The sequence below is a fragment of the Heterodontus francisci genome, chromosome 45, assembly GCF_036365525.1.
Source record: "Heterodontus francisci isolate sHetFra1 chromosome 45, sHetFra1.hap1, whole genome shotgun sequence".
NCBI lineage: Eukaryota > Metazoa > Chordata > Chondrichthyes > Heterodontiformes > Heterodontidae > Heterodontus > Heterodontus francisci.
Window position 1 is genome coordinate 8,642,686 of NC_090415.1, and position 27,210 is coordinate 8,669,895.

The 27,210-nt window shown below is 42.0% G+C and overlaps 1 protein-coding gene across 2 annotated transcripts; it reads left to right on the forward strand.

Moving 5' to 3' along the window:
• On the forward strand, window positions 1-25,040 carry LOC137356120 (immunoglobulin superfamily member 1-like). Of its 2 annotated transcripts, none has more exons than XM_068021919.1 (9): window positions 1-120; window positions 6,759-6,794; window positions 7,332-7,622; window positions 12,568-12,873; window positions 18,473-18,574; window positions 22,048-22,075; window positions 22,247-22,296; window positions 23,311-23,348; window positions 23,871-25,040. In XM_068021919.1, exons 1-9 carry the CDS (start codon window positions 78-80, stop codon window positions 24,036-24,038), a joined length of 1,062 nt encoding a protein of 353 aa, XP_067878020.1. In that variant the 5' UTR covers window positions 1-77; the 3' UTR covers window positions 24,039-25,040. The 2 variants fall into 2 exon arrangements, with proteins under 2 accessions (XP_067878020.1, XP_067878019.1); XM_068021918.1 differs by lacking the exon at window positions 1-120 and adding an exon at window positions 4,998-5,227.
• The last annotated feature ends 2,170 nt before the right edge of the window (window positions 25,041-27,210 follow it).

The following is a 27,210-nucleotide window of genomic DNA, read 5'->3' on the forward strand; positions in this document are numbered from 1 at the left end:
CATTGATGAAGCAGCTGAAGATGGTTGTCCCTCGGACACTACACTGAGCAACTCTGCAGTGATGTCCTGAGACTGAGATGATCGACCTCCAACAACGACAACTATCTTCTTTTGTGCTCGGTATGAATCTAACCAGCGTAGAGTTTCCCCCCGATTCCCGTTCACTCCAGTTTTACTTGGGCTCCTTGATTCCATACGCAGTCAAATGATGCCTTTCTGCCAAGGGCAGTCACTCTCCCCTCACCTCTGGATCTCAGCTCCTTTGTCAATATTTGAACAAACTTTCTAATAAGGTCACGAGCTGAGTGGCCCTGGCAGAACTCAAACTGAGCGTCAGTGAGCAGGTTATTACTGAGCAAATATTGATACCACTGTCGACAATCCTTTCCATCTAATTGCTGATGAACAAGAGTAAACTAACAGCGCGCTAATTGGCTGGGTTGGATTTGTCCTGCTTTTTTTGTACAGGACCTACGGGGCAATTTTCCACATTGCTGGGTAGATGGCAGTGTTGTAGCTGTACTCGAACAGCTTGGCTAGGGGCGCAGCTAGTTCTGGAGCACAAGTCTTCAGTACTATTGCTGGAATGTTGTCAGGGCCCATATTCGTTGCTGTATCCAGTGCCTTCACTCGTTTCTTGATATCGCATGATATCAGTCCTGACAACACAGCAGGTGAGGGAGAATGTAAAGAGACAAAAACAAAGTCAATGTTTCAAGCTGAGGAACTTTCTTCTGATCTGAAAGATATTAGAGATGAACATCTTTTAAGAAAATATAAAACCAGGATAAAGTTGACTGCGAAAAAGCACCTGTGATAAGGTGGAGTATCTCAATGGTGAAAAGCCGAATAGTTGATGGTGTAAAGGAAATGGGAGCAAAGATAAGGCAAGATTATGCAAAAAAGATGGGTGCAGAGTGCTATAAATGTTTACAGCAGAAGAGTAATGGGGATGGGAAGTAAGGAAAAACTCCGGATACGGAGTCAGGTGCACCAGCCCAGGAATATGACAGAAGAAAGGTAGGTTAGAAATAGGTTCTGAGAGTGAAGGGAAGGACTAATGACTGATTTCCTATTCCCCTGTATTATATCAATATCTGTTCATTCCTTATCCCTTCTAGTTGTGATAGACGTCACCAGCCAAACTTTCGTTCTGTTTCTCTGTCTACAGATTCTGTCTAAACTGATGAGACTCCTTGCTTTTTCTTGTTCTATTTCGGAATTTGTCGTATTTGGCTTTTATCTACCGTACTTATTATCTGTTAGCTTCCTTCTCTCTATTTATTGATGTCTGGGGATGATTTTACCCGAATAACTGGAGTAACAGAGAGACAAAGAGATGACCAAGATGGCGTCTTATGCTGATAGTCCAGTTTCGCCAGGGTTTGGCATAAGACGCCACCTGTGACTTTGATATTATGTTTCCTCTCTGTTCAAAGGCGATATTGAAAGCGGGCCATCCACTGCCAGCAGATCTGTTTATATCCCGCTCCAGCTTCACTCAGTTTCTGCTCCTCCTTCTCTCGGCCCTCCTGAGAGGAACTTAGATTAAGAAAGGAAAAGATCTAGTTACCGTGGTCCTCGTAGGTATCGATGACATAGGAAAGAGGTTTGGTGATAGAGTATGAACAACTAGGGGGTTGAATTAAAACAAAACAGGGCTATAAAGCGAATAATATTGTTTTACGGCATAACCCAAGGGCAAATTGGTACATGGTCAGTCAGGTTAGAGAGCTGAATGCAGGATTCAAAGTTTGGTGTGGAAGCAGTGGATTTCAATTCACTGTAATGGGGAGAGAGGGAGCTGTTCCAATGGGACACGTTTCACTTGAATAATGCTGGGACTAGTACTCTGGCGAATTTAATTGCTAAGGATGTGGTGAGGGTCTTCAACTAAATAGTAGTGTGGAGGGTTCAGGTGAGGTAAAATTTAGAATGTTGAAGAGAAAGGTACAAGGCAATAGTGCAGGGTAACGATTTTGGTAATGATAACCAGAGTGAGACAGGAAGGGACCGAGTGTAGAAACATAATAGTGCACCAATAAATAGGGTCACAGTAGGGTGAATGGCTAAAAAGGCACAATCGAAGGCTATGCAGCTCAATGTACGCATTATTCGTAATAAGACAGATGAGTTCATGACACAAATAGAAATAAATGGTTATTATCTGATAGCCATTACAAAGACGTAGCTGTCTGGTGACCAAGCCTGGGAACTGAATGTTTCGGGGTTCTTGGAATTTGGGAAGGATAGTCAGAAAGGTAAAGGAGGTGGCCCAGCTCTGTTCATAAAGGATGAAATCAGTGTCGTCGTGGAAAATGATTTTGGCTCATAAAATCAAGGTATAGAATCAGTTTGGGTGGAGATAAGAAATAAAAGGAGTCACCAACGGTTAAGCTACAGTGTAGGTTAGAGTCTGAATCAAGAAATAATGGGGGCTTGTAAGAAAGGGACTGCAGAAATCGTTGGTGACTTTAGTTTTTATATAGATTTGACAAATTAAATTGGCAAAGGTCACCTTGAGGACGTGATCATAGAGTGTTTTGGGAAAGCTTCATCGAACAATACTTTCTCGGACCAACAAGAGAACAGGCTATTTTTTGATTTGGTAATGTGTAATGAAAGAGGATTAGTCAATGAGCTCATAGTATAGGAGGCTGCAGGGAAGAGTGATCCTTGCATGATAGAATTTCACGTTCAGTTTGATGGTGAGAAACATGGGTCAGAAAGTGGTGTCTTAAACATTAATAAAGGCAATTAAAAAGGGATGGAGACAGAGTTGGCTAAACTGGACTGGGAAAATAGATTAAAACGTAAGGCAGTAAATAAGCATTGGCAGACATTAAGGAGAAATTTTATAATTCCCAGCAAGGCTATATTCCGTTGACAAGGAAAGACTCCATGAGAAGGAGGAACCATCCGAGGTTAACTCAGGAAGTTAAAGATGGTATCAAATTGAAAGAAAACGCATACATTGTTGCAAAAAATAGTGGTAGGTCAGAAGATCTGGCAGATTTCAGAAATCAGCAGGGTGACAGAAAAGAGGCAGAAAATAGATTATGTGTGTAATCCAGCAAGAAATATTAAAAACAGACGGTAAGAGCTTCGAAAAGCATATAAAAAGGAAGAAAGTCGCTTAACTAAGCATTGGTCCCGTAGAGGACAGGAATTGGTTTTAATAATGGAAAACAAAGAAATGGCAGACACTTCGAAAAATAGTTCGTATCTGTCTTCACGGCAGAAGATGCTATATGCAGCCAAATAACAGTAGAAAATCCAGGAGCAAACAAGGAAGTAATTTAGAACAATAATCATTGCTGGAAAATGGTACTAGGCACATTTATGATCCTAAAGACTGACAAATCCCTGGACCTGATGATCATATCCTAGGATCTTAATAGAAGTGGCTCAATAAACAGTGGATGCATTGGTTGTAATCTTCCAAAATGCCCAAGATTCTGAAAAGGTCCCAGTGGATTGGAAACCCTCAAATATGACGCCTCTATTCAAGAAAGGAGAGGGAAAGAAAGCAGAAAGTTTTATGTCAGTTCGATTAGCATCTGACATTGAGAAAATGTAGGAATCCATTATTAAGGAAGTAATAACAGGACATTTAGATAATCATAATAAAATCTATTAGAGTCAACATGTTCTATGAAGAGGAAATCGTGTCTGGCAAATTTATCAGAGTTTGTTGAGGATGTAACGACGAGGATGGATAAAGGGGAACATTTAGATGTAGTGTATTTGGATTTCCAAATGGAATTCTGCAAGGCATCACACAAAAGGTTACTCCACAAGTTAAGGGTCAATGCTTTTGGGGATAATACACTATTATGATAGAGGATCAGCTAACTAACAGGAAACAGTCGGGATGAATGAGTCATTTTAAGGTTGGCAAACTAACTACTGAGGTCAAGGCTGGAGTCTCGCCTATCTACGATCCATTTTACTCACTTGGATGAAGACAAGGAGCGTTTTGTAACCAAATTTGCATTTGATAGACAGATAGGTGGGAAAGAAAGTTGTCACGTGGACACAAAGATTCCATAAAGTCATATAAATAGGTAAAGTGAGTGGACAAAAATAAAAAGTGGCAGGTGGCGTATAATGTGAGAAAATGTGATAGGAAGAATAGAAAAGCAAAATGTTATTTAAATTTGAGAATTGCTGAAACTAGAGCCATGTTGTTGAAGCTTTGCATCTTGCACTCATCAGGACAATCCGCAAGATGAGTGCAAGACAAAAAACTTTGACAAGATATCTCTATTTTCAACGACTAATATTATTTAAATGTAAAGATGCTACAGGACTCTGCAGGAAAGGTTCTGGGTGTCCTCGTGCATGAAACACAAAGTGTTAGCATGCGGGTACAGCAAGTAATTAAGAAGGCAAATGGAATGTAGGCCTGTATTGAAAGGGGAAATGCAGCATAAAAGTAGTGAGTTCTTGTTAGAACTATACAGGGCGTTGCTGAGACCGCACCGAGAGTTTTGCGTACAGTTTCACTCTCCTTATTTATGGAGGGACAGACTTGATTTTGAGGTAGTTCAGAGAAGGTTCACCATGTTGATTCCTGGGATGAAGGTGTTTTCTTATCAGGAAAGGTTGAGGAGTCTGGGACTATAGTCATTGGAGTTTAGAAGAATGAAAGGTGAACTTATTGAAACATATATGATTCTGGGTGTACGAGAGATGGTTTCCACTCGTGTGGATATCAAGAATAAGGGGCATAATTTCAAAATAATGGTCGCCCATTCAAGTCAGAGATGAGGAGCAATGGCTTATCTCAGTGAGTCGTGAATTTCAGGAATTCCCTACACCATACAGTTGTAAATGCTGAGTTATTGAATATATTCCAAGATTGAGATAGACAGATTTTTGAATTAAGGGGGAATCAAGTGTTATAGCCAACAGGCAAAAAGTAGAGTTGAGGCAGTGATGGGCCACATGATGTCTGACAGTGCTGCTTCTTATGCTCTTATCTTCCACGACAATTTCATCGAACCAGCACTTGAGCAATACAGGTCTCTGGTTTATGCCAGTTGGCACATTGAAATCATGAAAATCATCAATTAGCTCGAAGAAGGCATGCTTTTTGAGGAAGTGATGAAGATGATTGATGAAGGAAGGGCAGTGGATGTTGTCTACATGGACTTCAGTAAAGGATTTGACAAGGTCCCTCATGGCAGACTGGTACAAAAGGTGAAGTCACACGGGATCAGAGGTGAGCTGGCAAGATGGATACAGAACTGGCTCGGTCATAGATGACAGAGGGTAGCAGTGGATGGGTGCTTTTCTGAATGGAGGGATGTGACTAGTGGTGTTCCGCAGGGATCAGTGCTGGGTTCTTTGCTGTTTGTAGTATATATAAATGATTTGGAGGAAAGTGTAGCTGGTCTGATTAGTAAGTTTGTGGACGACACAAAAGTTGGTGGAGATACGGATAGTGATGAGGATTGTCAGAGGATACCGCAGGATATAGATCGGTTGGAGACTTGGGCGGAGAAATGGCAGATGGAGTTTAATCCGGACAAATGTGAGGTAATGCATTTTGGAAGGTCTAATACATGTGGGAAGGATACAGTAAATGACAGAACCCTTCGGAGTAAAGACAAGAAATGCTGGAAATACTCAGAATGTCTGGCAGCATCTGCAGAGAGAGAAGCAGAGATAACGTTTCGGAAATGTTAACTGTGCTTCTCTCTCCACAGATGCTGCCAGACCTGCTGAGTATTGCCAGCATTTCTTGTTTTTATTTCAGATTTCCAGCATCTGCAGTATTTTGCTTTTATTTTAGAACCCTTAGGAGTATTGACAGGCAAAGAGATCTGGGCGTACAGGTCCGCAGATCACTGAAAGTGGCAATGCAGGTGAATAAGGTAGTCAAGAAGGCATACAGCATGCTTGCCTTTATCGGTCGGGACATAGAGTATAAAAATGGCAAGTCATGCTGCAGCTGTACAGAACCTTAGTTAGGCCACACTTGGAATATTGCATACAATTCTGGTCGCCACACTACCAGAAGGATGTGGAGGCTTTGGAGAGGGTACCGCAGAGGTTTAGCAGGATGCTGCCTGGTCTGGAGGGTATTAGCTATGAGGAGTGGTTGGATAAACTCGGATTATTTTCACTGGAACGACGGAGGTGGAGGGGCGACATGATAGAGGTTTACAAAGTTATGAGTGGCATGGACAGAGTGGATAGTCAGAAACTTTTTTCCCAGGGTGAAAGAGTTAGTTACTAGGGGATTTAAGTTTAATGTGCGAGGGGCAAAGTTTAGAGGGGATGTGCGTGGCAAGTTTTTTGCACAGAGGGTGGTGAGTGCCTGGAACTTGCTGCCGGGGGAGGTGGTGGAAGCAGGTACGATAGCGACATTTAAGAGGCATCTTGACAAATACATGAATAGGATGGGAATAGAGGGATACGGACCCTGGAAGTGCAGAAGGTTTTAGTTTAGACAGGCATCAAGATCAGCGTAGGCTTGGAGGGCCGAATGGCCTGTTCCTGTGCTGTACTGTTGTTTGTTCTTTGTTCTTAAATCTGGAATTTTAAACAGGTCCTTTTCATTCGGACTTTACCAATTTAGCTCCTACCTTCACGTCCTTGCCCAGAAATAACACCTCAGTGTGTCTACATCGAAGTATGCATCCATCTCTATGTATGTGCTCCAAGAATAGGTGTATTTGGAAAGAGTTCACTGAGATACCTTTATGCAGATTTTATTTTTTCATTTTTACCATTTTTTTCTCTTTTAGTTCATCTCCGTGTGCTGGTCGGACAAGACGTAATTTGTGAGTATCCGACATTGAAGTGAATATCCAATTCATTAATATAAAACGTGGTGATCCAATATGACCCTTCTTAATTACTTGTGTAATTGGGAAAACGGCTTAACACAGGGTGCATTAATGCATTACTGTAGAAATTGTTTGCAGCTTTCTACAAATGGTTCTTAGTTTTTTTCATACTTGGCAATCAATTTTCCGTGATTTTTTTTTTGAGTGGCATGTTCTGATTTTATAAAATTGTATTTACCAACACTTTTCATCACTACCGTGTATCAAATATTTTGTATTTGAAGCTTCATGCTGTGCTGTTTGAAACTTCATACGACTGGTTCACACATAAAAGCAATTCCAAAATGGCGCATGAATTCCAATGATCTGGAACTATTTAAACATTTAAAAGGAGAGCGCATGCTATCTGCTGACAATTTTCCCATTTCCGTCTGGTAAAGTGCACGTTGAACTCGGCTTCTTATAACGATGTCCATGTAGATTGATGAAACGTATTCCGTGTATTAACTGTTTTGGCTCTATATTCCTCAGGTGATTTACCAAAGCCAGTCTTGTCTCTGATAACATCCTATGGAATATTTTTAACGAGAGAAAGAATAACGTTGAATTGCCGTTGTCAGTGTCCCCTCACAATAAACAGCTATTATAGGGATCAGAGAATTATCAGGGATCTGCAACCTCAGAGTGGAAAATGTGAGACGTCTTTTGATTTCACGGGAGAAAAATACAATGCAGGAAGTTACACATGCAGATGTCTACACGTGTCGAATGGAAAATGGAAGTATTCAGTACTGAGCGATCCTGTTCAGATAGGTATTGGAGGTATGTTATCAAAACCGATTCGTCCTACGTGATTACATCAATTTGTGATTTCTTGGCAACCAAAAGGTCCAGCGGACCACAAGAGCATTTGGGCTGCATTTACATTGGTATTTGGGTGTTGGTTTGCTAAGCAAACTCCTTCAATATTGCTCTGATGAAAGGTCACTGACCTGAAATGTTAACTTTGCTTCTCTCTCCACAGATGCTGCCAGACCTGCCGAATATTTCCAGTACAGTTTTGGTTTTATTTCAGATTTCCAGGATTTGCAATATTTTGCTTTAATCCTTCAATATTGTTATTGGATTACGTCATGGCAAATATCGTAACAAAGGATGGTTCGGCGACAATAACGTCACTTATTTTCCTTAATTACATTCACTAGTGCCAGTATTAGATTCTATCTAACTGTTCTACAGTGCTGTATCACATCACAGGTTGATATGCAATAATGCCGTGGAGTTGTCCTTTTCGGTTATCTTGGCTCCTTGCGTGGCTGTAGACTTCCGCTTGCCTGGAGATACTTTCTGAGCAATTGAAGAAATACGTCCCATTCTCACACTATCCAGATAACTCGAGCTACATCTGCACACATCATAAATGTCCAGATCCTGCATTTTCATGTCTTAACCAAGTTTATAAATGATGCAATCTTTGTCTCTGTGCTAGAAGTTTCGTTGATAGTATAATAGGTGAAAAGCTTATCTCTTACTCTGGTATGTGGTGTCTTAGGATAAAGACACGATATAATGCCTTTAGCGAAGAAAATCTACCGGCCTTACATAGTCTGGCCTACCTGTGACTCGAGACTCACGGCAATGTAGTTGACTCTGAAATGCCCTCTGAAATGTCTGAAATGGCCTAGCAAGCCATTCAGCTCAAAAACAATTAGGAATGAACAAATGCTACCCGAGCCAGCGACGCCCACGTCCCACAAGCAAACAACAACAACAAAAAAAGGCAAAGAGAGGCGAAACGGGTGTTAGAATGGTTTGCAGACTGCATCGTCTTAAAGCAATTCTAAAATTGCACCCTTTACACACAGGATTTCAGCGGTCATTCAGGGTCAGCTAACTCTTTTTCTGGATTTACCATGTATCATCTTTGAGTTTACAATCGATTACTATCACGATAATGGGAGCAGATGTGACATTTCCGCATTTCTCTAAGGATTCCGCTGGTTCTGTTTATTTAGGTGTTAATTATTCGTGGGGTCATCTATTCTCCAATCGTGGGGTAATCGTCTGATGACCCTAATTTTTGTTTTCCTCTTTAATTTTGGAAGGGCTTATCTACGAAACAAGTGCGTGATAATGACCGGGATCAATCTATTGCTTTAGGAAATAATTAACATTGTGAAATAATTCTTAGCAACGGGTGCATCTTACCGTTATCTCTGTGCTCCCAGCATGATTTCCTTCCTCGCAGTCAATCTGTTACCAATCTGTTATCTGTTTACCGAGGCAGCTGGTACATGTGCTTTTACTGAGATCTCGGTGCATTCTATACTTTTGTAAGTTTAGGTAAACGATGGTGGTAATGGGAAAGGGGGGTTAGATTCCATCTCAACTCAACAATTTGTGAGTGTCTGAAAGCATATCACCATATATTGTGAAGTTAGTAACATCATACAGGAACACTGGCATCAGAACTTCCTGATATAATTTGGTAACCTGCCACAGCCTAAAGCAGAAAGACGAGTGGGTGACAGGACAGGTACGGGGCAGTGCTCAAACTGACTAGCTGTCGTAAGACAACAGCATCACTCTTCAATATAACTATGTTTAGTTTATCTCTGGTGCCATCTTGTTACAGACATAGTGGGAATTTGGGTTTCTGTATTCCAAGCAAACCCGAATGCTGTTTTATTAGCTTCTCCCGGGTTGTAATGGCACATCAATGTGCTGCCCATGTTTTATTTAATTTGTATCAGATGCAGAGGCAAGGGGTGATATTTCCTGTGTATTGTTCCACCAATCTCCAAGCTGATTCCGCCGTCAATACTTTTATGGACATATGCGTCTCTACCATTGGCAAAGCTAGAGTTATCTCGACCCATTTATGACGTTTATAATGGCATTAACAAGTTCAGCAGGAGTATTCACCTTCTATTCTGTGAACTGTTTATCTGACAGAAATTTGGGGATTTGCATGATTAGATAGTAGTCAATCCCTGTTGAACCTCGACAAAGCGAATGTAGCATATATGCTACAGCCAACCCCCTTTGAGGCTTCACTTCAAATCTGACCATTCATTGATGAATTAATTAATTTTGTGCTGGATTCTTTGGTCATTTGGTCCCTCACTGAGGAAAAAAAACACCGATCTATCTTTCCCTTCCTGCCCCTCGACCATATACCACTCCCTTAATTACCTGAATTTAACCTATCAATTCAGCTTTAAATCGCTCTCAGTCCAGGGCTCAACGTCCACCCTATTCCAACTGGCAGTAATCCAACAGCACTAAAATGCAACCACTCAAATTTACGGAGTCGCGAGGATGGTTGTGCAGAGGACTCGTTGATCTCGTCTGGAGGTGCAGAAGGTTTTGTAACATAAACTCTTTAAACTGTTTGTAAAAAGTTACATATGTTGGTTGCAAAACGTTGCTGGCATCGAGACATTGCGAAGGTTAAATATCACCGGAAATATTTCATACCATGCATCATTAGAGATGAATTCCATGTATCTAGGTGTATTAATCCACTAGGTTGTTCTACGAAGGGGCATCCGGGATGATGTTTCTTTATTTCCCTTTGGCACCTCTCTTTAACAGAATTTATTTCAATGTATCTGTGAAAGTCTCTGGTGCACGTTGGGTAAGATCAGGGCTTGTCTAAAATCCAGGGTTTCGAGTAAGGAACAGAATGCAGTGGCAGATGGGAATGCCTTCAGTCTGTTTCTGCTGTTACAGGCTGCCCTTCCCACGGCCCCATTACCGTTCTGGTAAATTAATAGCTCTGGCCCCTATGTGTATTTTAAATTAAGAGCAATTACCCATTGTCAAAACGTTTACAGAAGTGGTCTACTTTCCGGTTCTCTGGGGGCTTTTGTTCTTAGGAAATATAGAAAAGAGTAATAGATGGGTATCATGGTTGCTGGAAAAGTGGGAATATCTTAGAGATTTTGGGTGAGACATTTACAGCGTGTTCTTGAAATTGGACATATATCTGTTTTATGTACGTGTTCTCTTCACCTGCAACCAGACCGTATTGACATATTCGTGTTTTGAGAGACTGGTGTACAGACACAAACACCGTTGATCATTGTTGTCTCTTGCAACCTGTTTGAAGTTGAACTTTGTATGCCAAAAAGGGAAAAACAACAAGCAATGCAAGTTAAATTTGTGGATTGCAACTAAGCGGTGTAGCTTTCGAAATGTTGACATCCCATCGGTTGTGGGAATGCTAAAATCAATGTTCTGGATAGAGAAAGGGGTTGTACTGCGCGTGTCAGGTAAGACAAATGAGATCCTGAAGTATCACTAAGTTACGGGAAGCAGATAGAGAAAGATTAGCCTGAAAATAGTAAGGGCGTTAAAATTTGGAACCAAATGAAGCTGATGATTGTGCAGACTGGATGGAGATGTTGCAGTAAGTGGATACCCAATGTTCATTATTGAAAGTAGGTGAGAACAGATTGAATGCATAAGCAAATAATCGCATCCTGATTTGCTCTGCTTTCTTTTTGACTTCCTTTTCTAAGCAATAACGAAATCTCATGTTTATGCGGAAATCAGACGATAGATTTGTATTTTTTTAAATTTGTTCATGGGATTTGGGAGTCGCTGGCTAGGCCAGCATTTATTGCCCATCCCTAATTGCCCTTGAGAAGGTGGTGGTGAGCTGCCTTCTTGAACCGCTGCATTCCATGTGGGGTAGGTACACCCAATGTGCTGTTTGGAAGGGATTTCTAGGATTTTGACCCATCAACAGTGACGGAACGGCGATATAGTTCCAAGTCAGGATGGTGTGTGGCTTGGTGGAGAACTTGCAAGTGGGGGTGTTCCCATGCATTTGCTGCCCCTGTCTTTCTAGTTGGTAGAGGTTGCGGGGTTGGAAGGTGCTGTCTAAGGAGCCTTGGTGAGTTGCTGCTGTTCATCTTGCAGATGGTACACATTGCTGTCACTGTGTGTCGGTGGTGGAGGGAGTGAATATTTGTTGATGGGGTGCAAGTCAAGCGGGCTGCTTTCTCCTGGATGGTATCGAGCTTCTTGAGTGTTGTTGGAGCTGCACCCATCCAGGCAAGTGGAGAGTATTCCATCACACTGCTGACTTGTGCCTTGTAGATGGTGGACAGGCTTTGGAGAGTCAGGAGGTGAGTTACTCGCCGCAGGATTCCTGTCATCTGACCTGCTCTTGTAGCCACGGTATTCATATGGCTACTCCAGTTCAGTTTCTGGTCAATGGTAACCCCTAGAATGTTGAATAGTTGGGGATTCAGCGATAGTAATGCCATTGAATGTCAAAGGGAGATGGTTACATTCTCTCTTGTTGCAGAGATGGTCATTGCCTGGCACTTGTGTGGCATGAATGTGACTTGCCACTTATCAACACAAGCCTGGATATTGTCCAGGTTTGCTGCATTTCTACACGGACTACTTGCAATCATCCCACTTCTGACCTTATGATTGAAGGAAGGTCATTGATGAAACAGCTGAAGATGGTCGGGCCTAGGTCATTACCCTGAGGAACTCCTGCAGCGATGTCCTGGAGTTGAGCTGTTTGACCTCCAATAACCACAACCATCTTCCTTTGTGCTAGGTATGACTCCAACCAGCGGAGAGTTTTCCCCCCTGATTCCCATTGACTCGGGCTCCTTGATGCCATACTCGGTCAAATGCTGCCTTGATGTCAAGAGAAGCATTTATCTTTGTTAAAGTTTCCTCATAAGTTATTCAGTCGGGTTTTGCCTCACAATTTATTCCTACTTTTCTTTTGTTACAGATGAGCTCTTGGAACCGACTATCAACGAGGACCTGGACTCTCGTGCAGTGTCAAACGGAGAAAATGTTGAGATTTCTTGCAAAGGTGACATTCGCTCTACAGGCGGTACATTTTACTTGTACAAAAATCGCAAAGAAAATCCTGTACAGTTTCGTAATGTGAGTGGCGATGAGGGAACAGTGACCTTCATCATTAATGCCATGGGAAAAGGTTCTGGAGGAAATTATAGTTGTCGATATCAAACCGAAGTTACAGGACGTCGGATGGCTTCACCATTCAGTAATGATGTAATGATTACTGAGAAGGGTAAGGACCAACAAATATCAAAACAAGGTTATATGATCTTGTATCTCACCTTCAGACTCATTTGGTCATATATGGTTAATACAGGGGACCAATTCCATTAAAATGATTCGATATTTACAAAAACTCTCTGTAATAGTTAACTGCGATCGGATTTTGATTTGATTTCTTGTTTCCATTCGCATTGCATGACCCAGCCTGTTATCCCCAAATATTAGGAACGAATTAAGCCCTGTAAAGGCTATTTTAATCTTCTATGCGTGGAAAAGCTAGGTGACTCCCGATTTCATTTACCTCCCTCTTTGCATAACCTGCATTTGTCCATCACCATTTGAAGACAGCAGACATCCCAGAGAATGACCAGCTGCATACTTGAAATGCTGCCCAATCGGGTGAGCTGAAACACTTCCATTTGTCTTCACAGAGCAAGCTATGCCTAAGACTAATAATATGTGCACATATCTGTGCATATACATAGGCACTCCTCCATTTCCCATTTGTTTTGATGGACATTGAAGGCAGACCCTAAACGTTTCCATCTCAGCAGCTTTAACTTCTCTTTGAAAATACAATGATCAAAAATTGAATTACGTTGATACTTCAGAGATGATGGAAGGCCATTTCAATAGCATCCTTCCTGGCATGGTGAAATACAAATCTGAAAACATCCTTGGAATATTGAGGGTGGTTCTATTGAAAGGATGAAAATTGTGGGGCATATAATACACATTTTGAAAATTTTGAAAGCAGGAGAGAAGGCAGATGGAAGCAAATTATTCTCAGTAGATAGTGGTCCATAACAAGGGGCAATAAATGAAATACTAAATGTAAGCGAGCTAGCAAAATCTCTTCCCATGGAGAGATAGGAGGATATGGAAAGTTGTTACAGCAAACTGTGAACAGTCTGTGCAAATATGATTATTAATATTGTCTCGCTTGTACGGTCAACTCTGTTATTGATAAATTGTGCCAAAAAACTTGTTTTCATAGAGCAATTGGGACCATTACCGCACAGAAGGAGGCCATTTGGCCCATCGAGTCCATGCCAGCTCTCTGTAGAGCAATCCAACCAGTCCCATTCCCCCGCTGTATCTCCGTAGCCCTGTATCTTTATTTTCCTCATGCACTAATCAAATTTCGCTTGAAATCCTTCATTGTTCCCATTTCCCTCATAGGCAGTGAATTCCAGGTCAATGCCACTTGTTTTGCCAACAAAAAGTTTGTCCTTACATCCACTCATGGCAACAGCTTTTCTTTGTCTGCCTTATCTAAACTTGTCATAATCTTGTACACCTATATCAAATTTCCCCTCAATCTCGTTTGCTCCAAGGACAGCAACCCCAATTTCTCCAACCTAACCTTGTCGCTAAAATTCGTCATGCCTGGAACCATTCTGCTCAATCCCCTCTGCACCCTCTCAAGTACCATCACTTCCTTTCAAATTTGGTGACCAAAATTGGACGACCTACTTTAATTGCGACCTTAGCAGAACTTTCCCTAGGTTCAACATAAATTCCCCACTTTTCTGCTTGCTGTCTCTATTTATGAAGCCCAAGATCCCATATTCTTTGCTAACTACTCTCTCAGTATGTCCTGCTGCCATCAAACCCCATGCATTGGAGCACCCAGATTGCTCTGCCCGTGTACACTCTTCAGAACTGTGTCATTTACTCTATCTTGCCTTCTCTATCGTTTCTGCCAAAATGCATCACCTCACACGTCCCTGTATTAGATTCCATCTGCCACTTGTCTTCCCATTCTGCTAGCCTATTTAAATCATGTTGCAGTCGATTTGTGTCATCCTCACTGTCAGCCACAGCTCGAAGTTTAGTATCATCGTCAAATTTTGAAATTTTAGTCTGCATTCCAATATTGTTATGCAGTAAGTTCTGTGTGTTTGATCTGAGGAAAGGCTTCTGGGCCTCGCCTACTGGCACGCATGCGCTCCTGTGTGCAGATCTGTGTAATGGTACTTCATTTTCACTTCTGGGCAATGCCCAAAAACGACATTTCCTTAATAAAGAAATAACTGTGTCATGCCAGGTAGTTGTCAGTGCAACTAACCATGATCCGAACTCCTATCCAAAAGCATCCCGCCATTGTCTGCTCGTTCTTGCCACTGATTGCAACGGAATGGAATACCAGGCACTGTCTATAACGGCCGGACAATCCGCTACCTCCCCTCATCCCACCCTCCCGGTTTGCCCCACCGCCAGAGATCCCAATTTAGAGTGCAATCCACTCTTCTTTCTTCCAGCGATTCTCAGCCCTGCCCCATATTACACTGTTGATATCACATTCAGTGATCAAAGCAGTTCACAGAGGATATCCTACTGTGACTGGACTCCCATTGGTGCCTGCATTTACGTGCATTTTTATTCCTGTGAGTAGATAGTCGTTTTGCCTGGTAGCACACAGCGGGAGATTTTGCAATGACCGCTGATTATACGCCGGCCTGACATTCAGTGCAATTCAGTTAAATTTAAACAATAATCTCCTATTTCATCTACGTCTGCCAGAAGCTCGCAGGTTGATGATTTGCAATATGTGGCTTGAGCCGTATGAAGTGATTCCTCCTTGACATTGTCTGTGGACTATTTACAGGTGAAGAAGATGTACAGGGAGAGCATAAATTCTGAGGGAGATTTTTGTTTTGCCACCTTGATGTTGAAATTACCTGTGTGGAGCACAGAGGGAAATCTAGCTGAGAAAACTGTTCATGCATCCGCTGAATCTGCCTCGTGTTCCTTCCAGTGTACTACATGGAAATAAAAATTCGTTATTTTCTATTGGGACAGGCAAAGCCTGAGCCAGTTATGATTGGAGGATGGCAAATGTTATTCCCTTGTTCAAGAAAGGGAATAGGGATAATCCTGGGAATTACAGACCAGTCAGTCTTACTTCGGTGGTGGGCAAATTATTGGAGAGGATTCTGAGAGACAGGATTTATGATTATTTGGAAAAGCATAGTTTGATTAGAGATAGTCAGTATGGCTTTGTGAGGGGCAGGTCATGCCTCACAAGCCTTATTGAATTCTTTGAGGGTGTGACAAAACACATTGATGAAGTTAGAGCAGTGGATGTGGTGTATATGGATTTTAGCAAGGCGTTTGATAAGGTTCCCCATGGTAGGCTCATTCAGAAAGTAAGGAGGCATGGGATACAGGGAAATTTGGCTGTCTGGATACAGAATTGGCTGGCCCATTGAAGACAGAGGGTGGTAGTAGATGGAAGGTATTCAACCTGGAGCTCGGTGACCAGTGGTGTTCTGCAGGGATCTGTTCTGGGACCTCTGTTCTTTGTGATTTTTATAAATGACTTGGATGAGGAAGTGGAAGGCTGGGTTAGTAAGTTTGCCGCGGACACAAAGGTTGCTGGAGTTGTGGATAGTGTGGAAGGCTGTTGTAGGTTGCAACGGGACATTGACAGGATGCAGAGCTGGGCTGAGAAGTTGCAGATGGAGTTCAACCTGGAAAAGTGTGAAGTGATTCATTTTGGAAGGTCGAATTTGAATGCAGAATACAGGCTTAAAGACAGGATTCTTGGCAGTGTGGAGGAACAGAGGGATCTTGGGGTCCACGTCCATAGATCCCTCAAAGTTGCCACTCAAGTTGATAGGGTTGTTAAGAAGGTGTATGGGGTGTTGGCTTTCATTAACAGGGGGATTGAGTTTAAGAGCCGCGAGGTTATGCTGCAGCTCTATAAGGCCCTGGTTTGACCACACTTGGAATATTGTGTTCCGTTCTGGTCGCCTCATTATAGGAAGGATATGAAAGCTTTAGAGAGGGTGCAGAGGAGATTGACCAGGATGCTGCCTGGACTGGAGGGCATGTCTTACTAAGAAAGATTGAAGGAGCTAGGGCTTTTCTCATTGGAGCGAAGAAGGATGAGAGGTGACTTGATAGAGGTGTACAAGATGATGAGAGGCATAGATAGAGTGGATAGCCAGAAACTTTTTCCCAGAGCGGAAAGGGCTATCACCAGGGGGCATAATTTTAAGGTGATTGGAGGAAGGTTTAGGGGAGATGTCAGAGGTAGATACTTTACACAGAGAGTGGTGGGTGCGTGGAATGCACTGCCAGCGGTGGTAGTAGAAGCAAATATAGTAGGGACTTTTAAGCGACTCTTGGATAGGTACATGGATGATAGTAGAATGAAGGGCATGCAGGTAGTTTGATCTTAGAGTAGGTTAAAGGGTCGGCACAACATCGTGGGCCAAAGGACCTGTACTGTGCTGCTTTGTTCTATGTTCTATGTTATCCATCCCAAACAGCAAGTTCTGCGACCAGGGAAGGATAAGGGGTGACATTGGACGTTGGCATGGAGAAACCCATGTGGAATTGCATTTGCTGATCATTATGGTACAGAGCAGTTATTCACTGCCATTGAAGTTGTTAAGGTCAAGTGAAGAGGGGTCGAAGGGCCTCTCTCTTTTCCCTCTCTTTGTTTGGTCACAAAATTCTTGTTTAAAGCGGATGTACTGCCCAATTTAGTAGATGTTTGATTAGTTACCTGCTAAGATCATAACAAGAACCAATCGGACAGGTTTTCTTGAGTTTAACAACAAAAGAGGCTAACTTTATTGTACTTAAACAGAACTAATTAAAAATAATAAACTATGTGCCAACTTTCACTCATGCATGCACACTAGATGTTTGCAAACATACAGATATAAAGTGGGGAAGGGTAGATTATTTGAGTTAGAGTCCATAGGAAAAAAAGTATACAGTCTTTGGAGTTTGGTGATTTGTCTGGCTTCTCGCTGAATTCAGTCATCATGAGGCTTTTAGTTTGACGAGATAGATGACAGATTTGGTGGGTCTCTTGGAGACAGCGATGCAGATGATTTCCTGCCACGGGATTTCTAATTGTAGACGCAGTCGACAAAGTTATTTAGTCAGCATGCATTGTTTGTAGCTTGCAAGCTGAAAGGGAGAGAGAGAGAGAGAGAGCCCCACTTGAGTCTGCACATGTCAGAGTCCAGATGCTTCTCCTTGCTGCTGCAGAGAAACACCAGCTTAAAAATCACCGATGAGGAGGGGCTTGTCACAAGACCGTCACTCAATGATTCAAGCATAGTAGTTAGCAGTATTTCTTCTTGCCAAAAGAAAAAGGACAAGCAGTTCCCTTAAACCTCACGAGCCTTGATTCGTGCTGGGATGGTCAGACATTTTATCTCCCTCCTCACAGGCCTTGCAATGGATACAGTGTTGCAAATTAAGTGGCTGTCATAAGCTGCAAGTAAAGTCATCTTTTATCCGTTAATTTTTAAATTTCTTTTAAAAAATATAAATTCAGATCTCCAGTCAGTGAATTGAAGAATTTTATAAATCAACAAATCAATTTTGCACGACAAAGTCTATAGAACTTTACTTTGGGAGCGCTGTATAATGTGCACCTCTTGCTTTGCGGCTTACTGATAACCAAATTAACCTCCTTTAGCAGCCAGTCTAAGCAAAATGGCATCTCATGCCTTCGTTTTTATCGTATTCTCTGCTGAAAAATGCTGGCATTTCTTTTTTTTTTTCCCTTCTTTGTTGTAAAAACTTTCTGTATTCTCTATTGCATCTGATTCATGTTTCGTTTTTTTACCAATGCATAGATGCACCGAAGAGCTCCTTGCTGAAAGTCGGCCTGAGATGTATGGCTTTGATCATCGTTTTAATCATTGCGGCGCTCATTTTGTTCTTGATCATTAGGAGAGGTAAGCAATTGTGAAAAGCTATATGAATTTCGATACGAACTAATATCGTCGAAAATCGTTTGCGACCTTGTAACTAGCTGGCAACCACAATCTAGCGTTAAGGTTGGGAAAGGTTCTGGTTCAAGAAATGCTGAAGAATTCCGCCTGTCTGAACTAAAAGGCTTCACTGTCTAATCATAAATCAGCAGAATAGTACTGTTTAATAATGTTAATAGTTTGCAATATACAATCAATTGTGGGGTGGCACAGTGGCGCAGTGGTTAGCACCACAGCCTCACAGCTGCAGGGACCCGGGTTCGATTCTGGGTACTGCCTGTGTGGAGTTTGCAAGTTCGCCCTGTGTCTGCGTGGGTTTTCTCCGGGTGCTCCGGTTTCCTCCCACAAGCCAAAAGACTTGCAGGTTGATAGGTAAATTGGCCAGAATGAATTGTCACTAGTATAGGTAGGTGGTAGGGAAATATAGGGACAGGTGGGGATGTTTGGTCGGAATATGGGATTAGTGTAGGATTAGTCTAAATGGGTGGTTGATGTTCGGCACAGACTCGGTGGGCCGAAGGGCCTGTTTCAGTGCTGTATCTCTAATAAATAAAAATTAAAAAAAATCTCGGGATATCAATTTGTCTTGGGCATTAACGCTAAATAGACAATCTCACATTGGTAGCATGTTGTCCCAACCGCTTTGATATGCTGTCCCATTGAAGCCAATGGAAGCGGATATAAAGCATGGAGTGTAATGGGTGGTCCATTCCAAGCAATAAAAAATCGTCTTGACAGAAGCACTAAACGAGAATTGTCGCAATGCGCAGCTGCTATACACCCTGCCCGCTATTCAATTCAATTGGCATTAATGGAATCTAATATTGGTGGACTACGTTGTGAGGAGGATATAAAGAGTCTATAGATAGGTTAAGTGAGTGGAAACTATTTGACAGATGGAGTATAATGTGGGAAATATGAACTTGTCCATTTTAGCAGAAAGAATAGAAAAGCAGTATATTATTTAAATGGGGAGAGATTACAAAACTCTGTGGTACAGAGGGATGTGGGATGCCCTTGTACATGAATCACACAAGCTTTATATGCAGGTGATTAGGAAGGCAAACGGAATGTTGCAGTTTACTGCCAGGGGAGTGGAATATAAAAGTAAGGAGGTTTTGCTACAGTTGTACAGGGCGTTGCTGAGACCACATCTGGAGTATTGTGCACAGTTTTGAATTGCTAGTATAAGAAACGATGTCGTTGTATTGGAAGCAGTTCAGAGAAGGTTCCCTCGACTGATTCCTCGGATGAAGGGATTGTATTATGAGGAATGATTGAACAGATTGGCCCTGCATCCATTAGATTTTAGAAGAATGAGAAGTGATGTTATTGAAAGATATAAGATCTTGAGGGGACTTGACAGGGTGGATGCCGAGAGAGACTAAAACCAGAGAGCACCGTTTAAAAAGGTCTCCCATTTAAGATGGAGATGAGCAGATTTTTGTTTTCTCTCGAGGATGGAGAAGAGTGGAGGCAGGGTCATTGAATATTTTTAGGGCTGAGTTAGATCGATTCTTGACTGACAAGGGAGTCAACGGGTATGGGGGTAGACAGGAAAGTAGAGTTGAGGCCACAATCAGATCAGCCATCATCTTATCAAATGGTGGAGAAGGCTTGATGGGTGGAATGGCCTACTGCTACTCCTAATTCGTACGTTTGTACGTATGTTCGTATGAGGCGACCAAAAGGCGATCATTACTAAGGAGAGAAACAGAATTCTTATGCCAACACTCTGGAGCCCACCACGTGGATTGCAGTGAGCCTCTGCTGCATGTCTCAAATGCGAGATGGCCCATTACCATTCCACATCGCTGAATCCACCTACTGAGATACGGTCAAAGGGAGGGTATGTTAACTTTGGCTGCCATTGTGGAATGAGCAATATCGAATTAATGACCTCTTATTAACCAAGATCAACTCTTCTTTCCATTTAAAGACTGTAAGGACAAAAACTGGACGAGATATATTGTGGGGGACAGATCAATATCTCAATTTGCATTTTCACCTAAAGTTAAAGTTAAACTCAAGTATTTCTGCTTGCACGAAATTCAGAGCAGACCAACACAAGGTATGGAGGAATCAATTCCCTACCTCGAGTAGGCTCAACCACACTTTTAATTTGCAATTTACAACTTGTAATTTCGGTGTTCTTTATGATCCTCATCTAAGTTTCAAACGTCACAATTGCCCCTTCCCGAAAATGCATCTTTACACTTGCGTAACAGATCCTCATGATGACCTCCACATTTTTTTTTATCACAAGTAGTTTCTGCACTTTACCAACTTGCACAGAAGGCCAGCTTCATAGCGAACGTCAAGGACAGGTGTTACAGCTACCTACTTTTCTGCAGAAGATCTTTGTTGACTCCTCTTAGCTGTTGCATTGGTTTCAAAATCTGCCCTTCAAATCGTCAAGTCCCTTCATCAATTTGTGACCTTTTTCCCTTCTCTAACTTCCCCAATCCTATTTACATCCACACACAGACTGCTAATACGGAGTTGGATGCACCGAGGAAAACCCCTTCTCCTTCTCCCTGTACCTCTTAGAGCATCGATCACCTCCCTTCTCTTGCCCAACTCCGGCTGTGTGTCCCAAGCAAATAAAGGTCAGAGGAGGAATATATTTGCAGAAGGAGTATTCCAGAGAATATGGAACATCCTACTTGATGTAGATAGCATTGTTGCATGCAGGCTGGACCGGATGCATACATGAGGGAGAAAGACGTCTGGAAGAATTACATTTATTACAGTGTCTTTAACGATAGCAAAAGTCACAAAGCACTTTACAGCCATTTAAGTACTTTTCCTGAACATAAAAGTGCTCACAAATAGCAAGGTGATAATGACCAAACATTCTGTTTCCATATTGTCGATTGAGAGATTAATATTGACTAAGACTCCCGTGAAATCTCCCATCTCTTCCCGAAATAGTGCAGGGGGATATTGTGCATCCACCTGGTAGAGCATAAGGGTTTCAGTGCACCGTGTCATCTGACACTCAGCACCTCCAGCAGTGCAGTACTCCCTGAGCGGAGTACGACTTTGAGCCCATAATCTTGACTGGGAATCACTGAACCAGGGCTGAATCGGGAGATTGAAATAGATACGTAGGCAGGAAGGAGGCAACAGTGTGATGGGAGGAACCTCGTTTAGTTTATAAACGTTGCCGTCGACCATTTGGGTCTATTAGCCAGTTTTCTATTTTATAGAAGTCACCACAGCACACACTTGTAAAATCAAGTTGGTACATCTTCCTTCTAAAGTATCTTCAACTGCATTTAATAACAATCTTTGCTGAGACCCCAAGGGAGAGTTTATATGAAACCTTTGACTCGATCTGAAATAAAGCTTGAACATTGGAAAGATTGACAGTTTGAAACACTTTACTGGGAAACTTTGCACCATGTTTGATATTTTCCCGCTTTCTCCTACAGGACGAATCAGAAAGCAAAAGAATGATAGGTGAGAATATTACGAGACACATTATAGTTTGATAGTCCTAACTTTATGCAATTATGCACTAATCATTCATGTTAACTACAATTCATCCTCTCTTAGTTACGTGCACATATAATAAATATGAATTTGGATTTGCATTTAGAGCAATGTTGCATTCTGTTTATTTTACATTAGGGAAGCTGCTGCAGGTGGAGTCACAATTTACGAAGATATTGATAACATGCGTGAGTGCAATATTGATGCTCGTGACTGGCTTTAATGATAAGATTTAAAAAAGCATTTTTGTTTGCGATTTCTCTGGCGGTAATTTTCTTGATGGCTTTAGCGACCATTTCTAATGTTCTTACCTGTTAAACTTTTAATTATTATTTCACTGGTAGAACTAATATAGATTTTTTTAAAAAACTTTCGAAAAAGGGTACGATTGTACTTGAAGTTGGACATTAGCTGGGGGCCCATAACAGGGGAGATTGTGGCACAGTGGCAACGTCGCTGGGTTAGTAATCCAGAAGTCCAAACTAATGCTCTGAGGCCAGTGGTTCGAATCCCACCATGGCAGCTGGTGGCATTTAAATTCAATTGTTCAATAAAAATCTGGAATTGAAAGCCAGCGTCAGTAATGGTGCCATAAAACTATCGTTAGAAAGAAACTCAGTCGGTTCCCGAAAATGTCCTTGAGGGAAGGAAATCTGCCGTCCTTTCTTGGCCTGGCCTACATATGACTCACACCAAAAAAAAAGTTTGACTCTTAACTCTCCTCTGGAATGGCATGGCAAGCCACTTAGTTCAGGGGCAAGGAGAGATGGATAACAAATCCTGGCCTTGCCAGCGATGCCCACATCCCATGAAAGAATAATACAAAATTAAGAGGCGTTTAAAGCTTTATTTTGCTTTCTGCCACCCGGCTCGGAGATAATTAGCATCCATTAGCTAAAGACGAAAATTTAACCAACATGATTTGAAGAGTGCAGTAACGCATGATTATAGAAAAATGGTAGTCTTTATTGCCGTTTAATACATTGGAGAAGAATTTAAGCTTGCTACAAGGGCCTAAATGCAACACTGGCCGTTCGTTAAGTGTTTTCATTGGAATTGGTAAATAGATGTATTTTATAACTGGCGATCAATATGCAACAGCAACTGTACGCCCGATCAGCCAGTTGATAGCCTCGCCCATTAACTCTCGCTCCAAAAACAGACATAAATTGATGTAGAATTAATGGTCATTTTTTTTCCAGATGACACCGCAAATCCTTCTCACCAATCTGACACAAAGGTAAGCATAATTTTCCCAAAGGTTTTTTTTCCTGAAAAACAAGTAAGCTTGTTGCTATGCAAATACAGATCTCTGATAGAAAGATTCGAGAATCTCAAATATAGCGAGGGACTGAAAGAGAAAGAGTGAGAGTGAGAGACAGGGAAAGACTGAGTTAGATAGAGTGACAGAAAGAAGGAAGGAGGCAGACAGAGAGAAAGGGGAAGAGGCAGACAGACAGGAGAGAGAGAGAGAAAGAGCTAGAGTGAGGTGGAGAGAGGAGAAATACAGACAGACAGACGAGAAGACACCGAGATAGACAGACACAAAAGCATAGAGAGAGTAAGTGGGAGAGAGAGACACAGAGCGGTAGAGAGAGGAATTGGCAGAAAAAAAGATGGAAAGCTTGGGAGAGGGTGGGATGGGGAGAAAGAGAGCGAAGCAGAGGAAGAGAGACAAAGACATTTATAGAGAGAGGCAGCGAGACAAACTGTACATATATAATAATCTACTTTTGTCTTTTCTTCTCGTTAATTCTTGCAGGATGTATATTCTGAAGTGCCAGAGAAAGATGGCCAGGAGCTGATTTATGCTACTCTGAATATGAAAGCTTTGAATCAGGAAGAAGAAGCTGCCCCTGTCACTACGGGGGACACCAGCATTTATGCCGAACTGAAAAAGCAGGAATATTGCTCAGCAGCGTGTGGTTGATATGCAAAGCCCATGGAGAAAGTTGCCTACTTCAGCCAAATGTTGAAAGGGAGCTCGTGATTTGCTCTATCTGGTGCCTGCACATTAGTCATCACCTGGGCGACTTGTGGAAGATTTCATGTAAACCTCACCAATCTAGCCAGTTCAATTCAAAGTTTCAGAACTGAAATTGTGCTGCTTTTGTTACAGCCTGCGATTTCTCTCGCCCGATTTTAAATTCTGCCCATTACCTGCAATATGCTTAAGGGCGTGGTGGTAAAGACAAAAATCTACAGCCAAAGAAGCTATTGTTTAACTGCATGACTTATCGTTTTTTTTCGAGAGTACAAAACATTGCATGCTTATCACATTTTAGCAGTTCCATGTGACAATACATTTTATGGTAATGTGCTTTATTCATAACATGCTGTGGGAGTCTCTTGTCATATGCGGCATTTGTTATCAGAAACATTTGATTAAAAAAAATAAAAAGTTAAGGCAGAATTTGAATGTAGAGGTGCATGAAGCAAGAATAATAAGCACTATTTAAGCTTGAAAGTGCCTATTTAATATATTTGCACCAATATTGTAGGGAACGAGAACTTATGTAATTGGATATCAGCACAGTATACTTTCTGGAATAATAAGCCATTTGCAATTTTAAGTTATTGATTCTTACTATAAAAAAAACGCCAGTAGCATCTTCAAATCAACCAATAGAAAAATGGGATAGATACTTGTTTGTACTGTCTCGGTGTTAAGTACGGCCAGAGCAGAGGAAGGACTAGAAAATGCAATGACAACACGACATATCACCTCTGCCATGTGCCATGTCCATGAGATTTGAACACAAAAGCTCTAAGCAGTCACTTCAGCTCCGTACTGCTGTCTTTCGGGTGAGACGTGTAACCGAGACCCCATCTGCTCTTTAAGATGGAGGTAAAAGAACCTATGCATCACAATGAAAGAGAGCCGGGGTTTTTTCCAAAGGTTCTGCCGAATAGTTACCTGTAATATGACTTCACCAAAAATAAATTATTTGACTTTTGTCACATTGCTGTTTGCACAATTCGACTTCCATGTTTCCCACATGCTAACAGTAACTACACTGCAAAAGTGCTTCATTGGCTGCAAAACGCGTTGGGACGCCCTGAGGTTGTGTAAGGCGCTATATAAACGCAAATCTTTCTTTATTGAGTAGTACAGCACTATGTTTTGCATTTGGTTATTTAAAGCATTCACAGTCAAGTGGCTTTTTATCCCCCAATTAATACGTTTACAATGCAATGTCATATGCCAAGATAATTTTTCCTTTTTTTTTCAATGGGTGTGGGCATCGCCGGCATTGCTACCCATCCCTCAATGCACATGAACTGAGTGGCTTGCTGGGCCATTTCATAAGATCATAAGAACTAGGAGTAGGCCGTCTGGCCCCTCGAGCCTGCTCCGCCATTCAATAAGATCATGGCTGATCTTTTCGTGGACTCAGATCCACTTACCCGCGCTCCCACTGTATCCCTTAATTCCATTATTGTTCAAAAAGATTAGCTTTAAAAACGTTTACTGAAGAAGCGTCAACTACTTCACTGGGCAAGGAATTCCATAGATTAACAACCCTCTGGGTGAAGAAGTTCCTTCTCAATTCAGTCCTAAATCTGCTCCCTCTAATCTTGAGGCTATGCCCTCTTGTCCTAGCTTCTCCTGCCAGTGGAAACACCCTCTCTACTTGTATCTTATCTATTCCCTTCATAATTTTAAATGTTTCTATAAGATCCCCCCTCATTCTTCTGAATTCCAATGAATATAATCCCAATCTACTCAGTCTCTCCTCATAAGCCAACCTCCTCAACTCCGGAATCAACCTAGTGAACCTCCTCTGCACCCTCTCCAGTGCCAGTACATCCTTTCTCAAGTAAGGAGACCAAAACTGCACACAGTACTCCAGGTGTGGCCTCACCAGTACCTTATACAGCTGCAACATAACCTCTCTGCTTTTAAACTCAATCCCTTTAGCAATGAAGGACAAAATTCCATTTGCCTTCCTAATTACTTGCTGTACCTGCAGACCAACCTTCTGCGATTCATGTACAATGACACCTAGGTCCCTCTGCATAGCAGCATGCTGCAACTTTTTACCATTCAAGTAATAATCCTTTTTACTGTTACTCCTACCGAGATGAATGACTTCACATTTATTAACATTGTATTCCATCTGCCAGACCTTTGCCCACTCACTCAATGTATCTATGTTCCTCTGCAAAGATTCACAGTCATCTGCACACTTTGCTCTGCCACTCATCTTAGTGTCATCTGCAAACGTTGACACCCTACACGTGGTCACCAACTCCAAATCATATATATAAATTGTAAATAATTGCGGTCCCAACACCGATCCCTGAGGCACACCACTAGTGACTGATTGCCAACCAGAATAGCACTCATTTATCCCCACTCTCTACTTCCTGTTAGTCAACCAATCCTCTATCCATGCTAATACTTTACCCCTAACGCCATGCATCCTTATCTTATGCAGCAGCCTCTTGTGCAGCACCTTGTCGAAGGCCTTTTGGAAATCTAGGTACACCACATCCACTGGGTCCCCATTGTCCACCTTGCTCGTAATGTCATCATAGAATTCCAAAAGATTTGTCAAGCATGACCTGCCCTTCATGAACCCATGCTGCGTCTGCCCAACGGGACAATTTCTATCGAGATGCCCTGCTATTTCTTCCTTGATAATAGACTCAAGCATCTTCCCCACTACAGAGGTTAATCTAACCGGTCTATAATTCCCCATCTTTTGTCTACCTCCCATTTTAAACAGTGGCGTCACATCTGCTGTTTTCCAATCTGCTGGGACTACCCCAGAGTCCAGCGAACTTTGGAAAATTACCGCCAGTGCACCTGCTTTTTCTCCCGCCATCTCTTTTAGTACCCTGGGATGCATTCCATCAGGGCCAGGAGACTTATCAATCCTTAGCTCCAGTAGCTTGCCCAACACTACCTCTTCCGTAATAATGATTGTTCCCAGGTCCTCACCTACGTTCGTCTCTTTGTCAATTACTGGCATGTTATTAATATCCTCCACTGTGAAGACCGATACAAAATACCTGTTCAATGCCTCGGCCATTTCATCATATCCCATAACTAAATTCCCCTTCTCATCCTCTACAGGACCAACGTTTACTTTAGC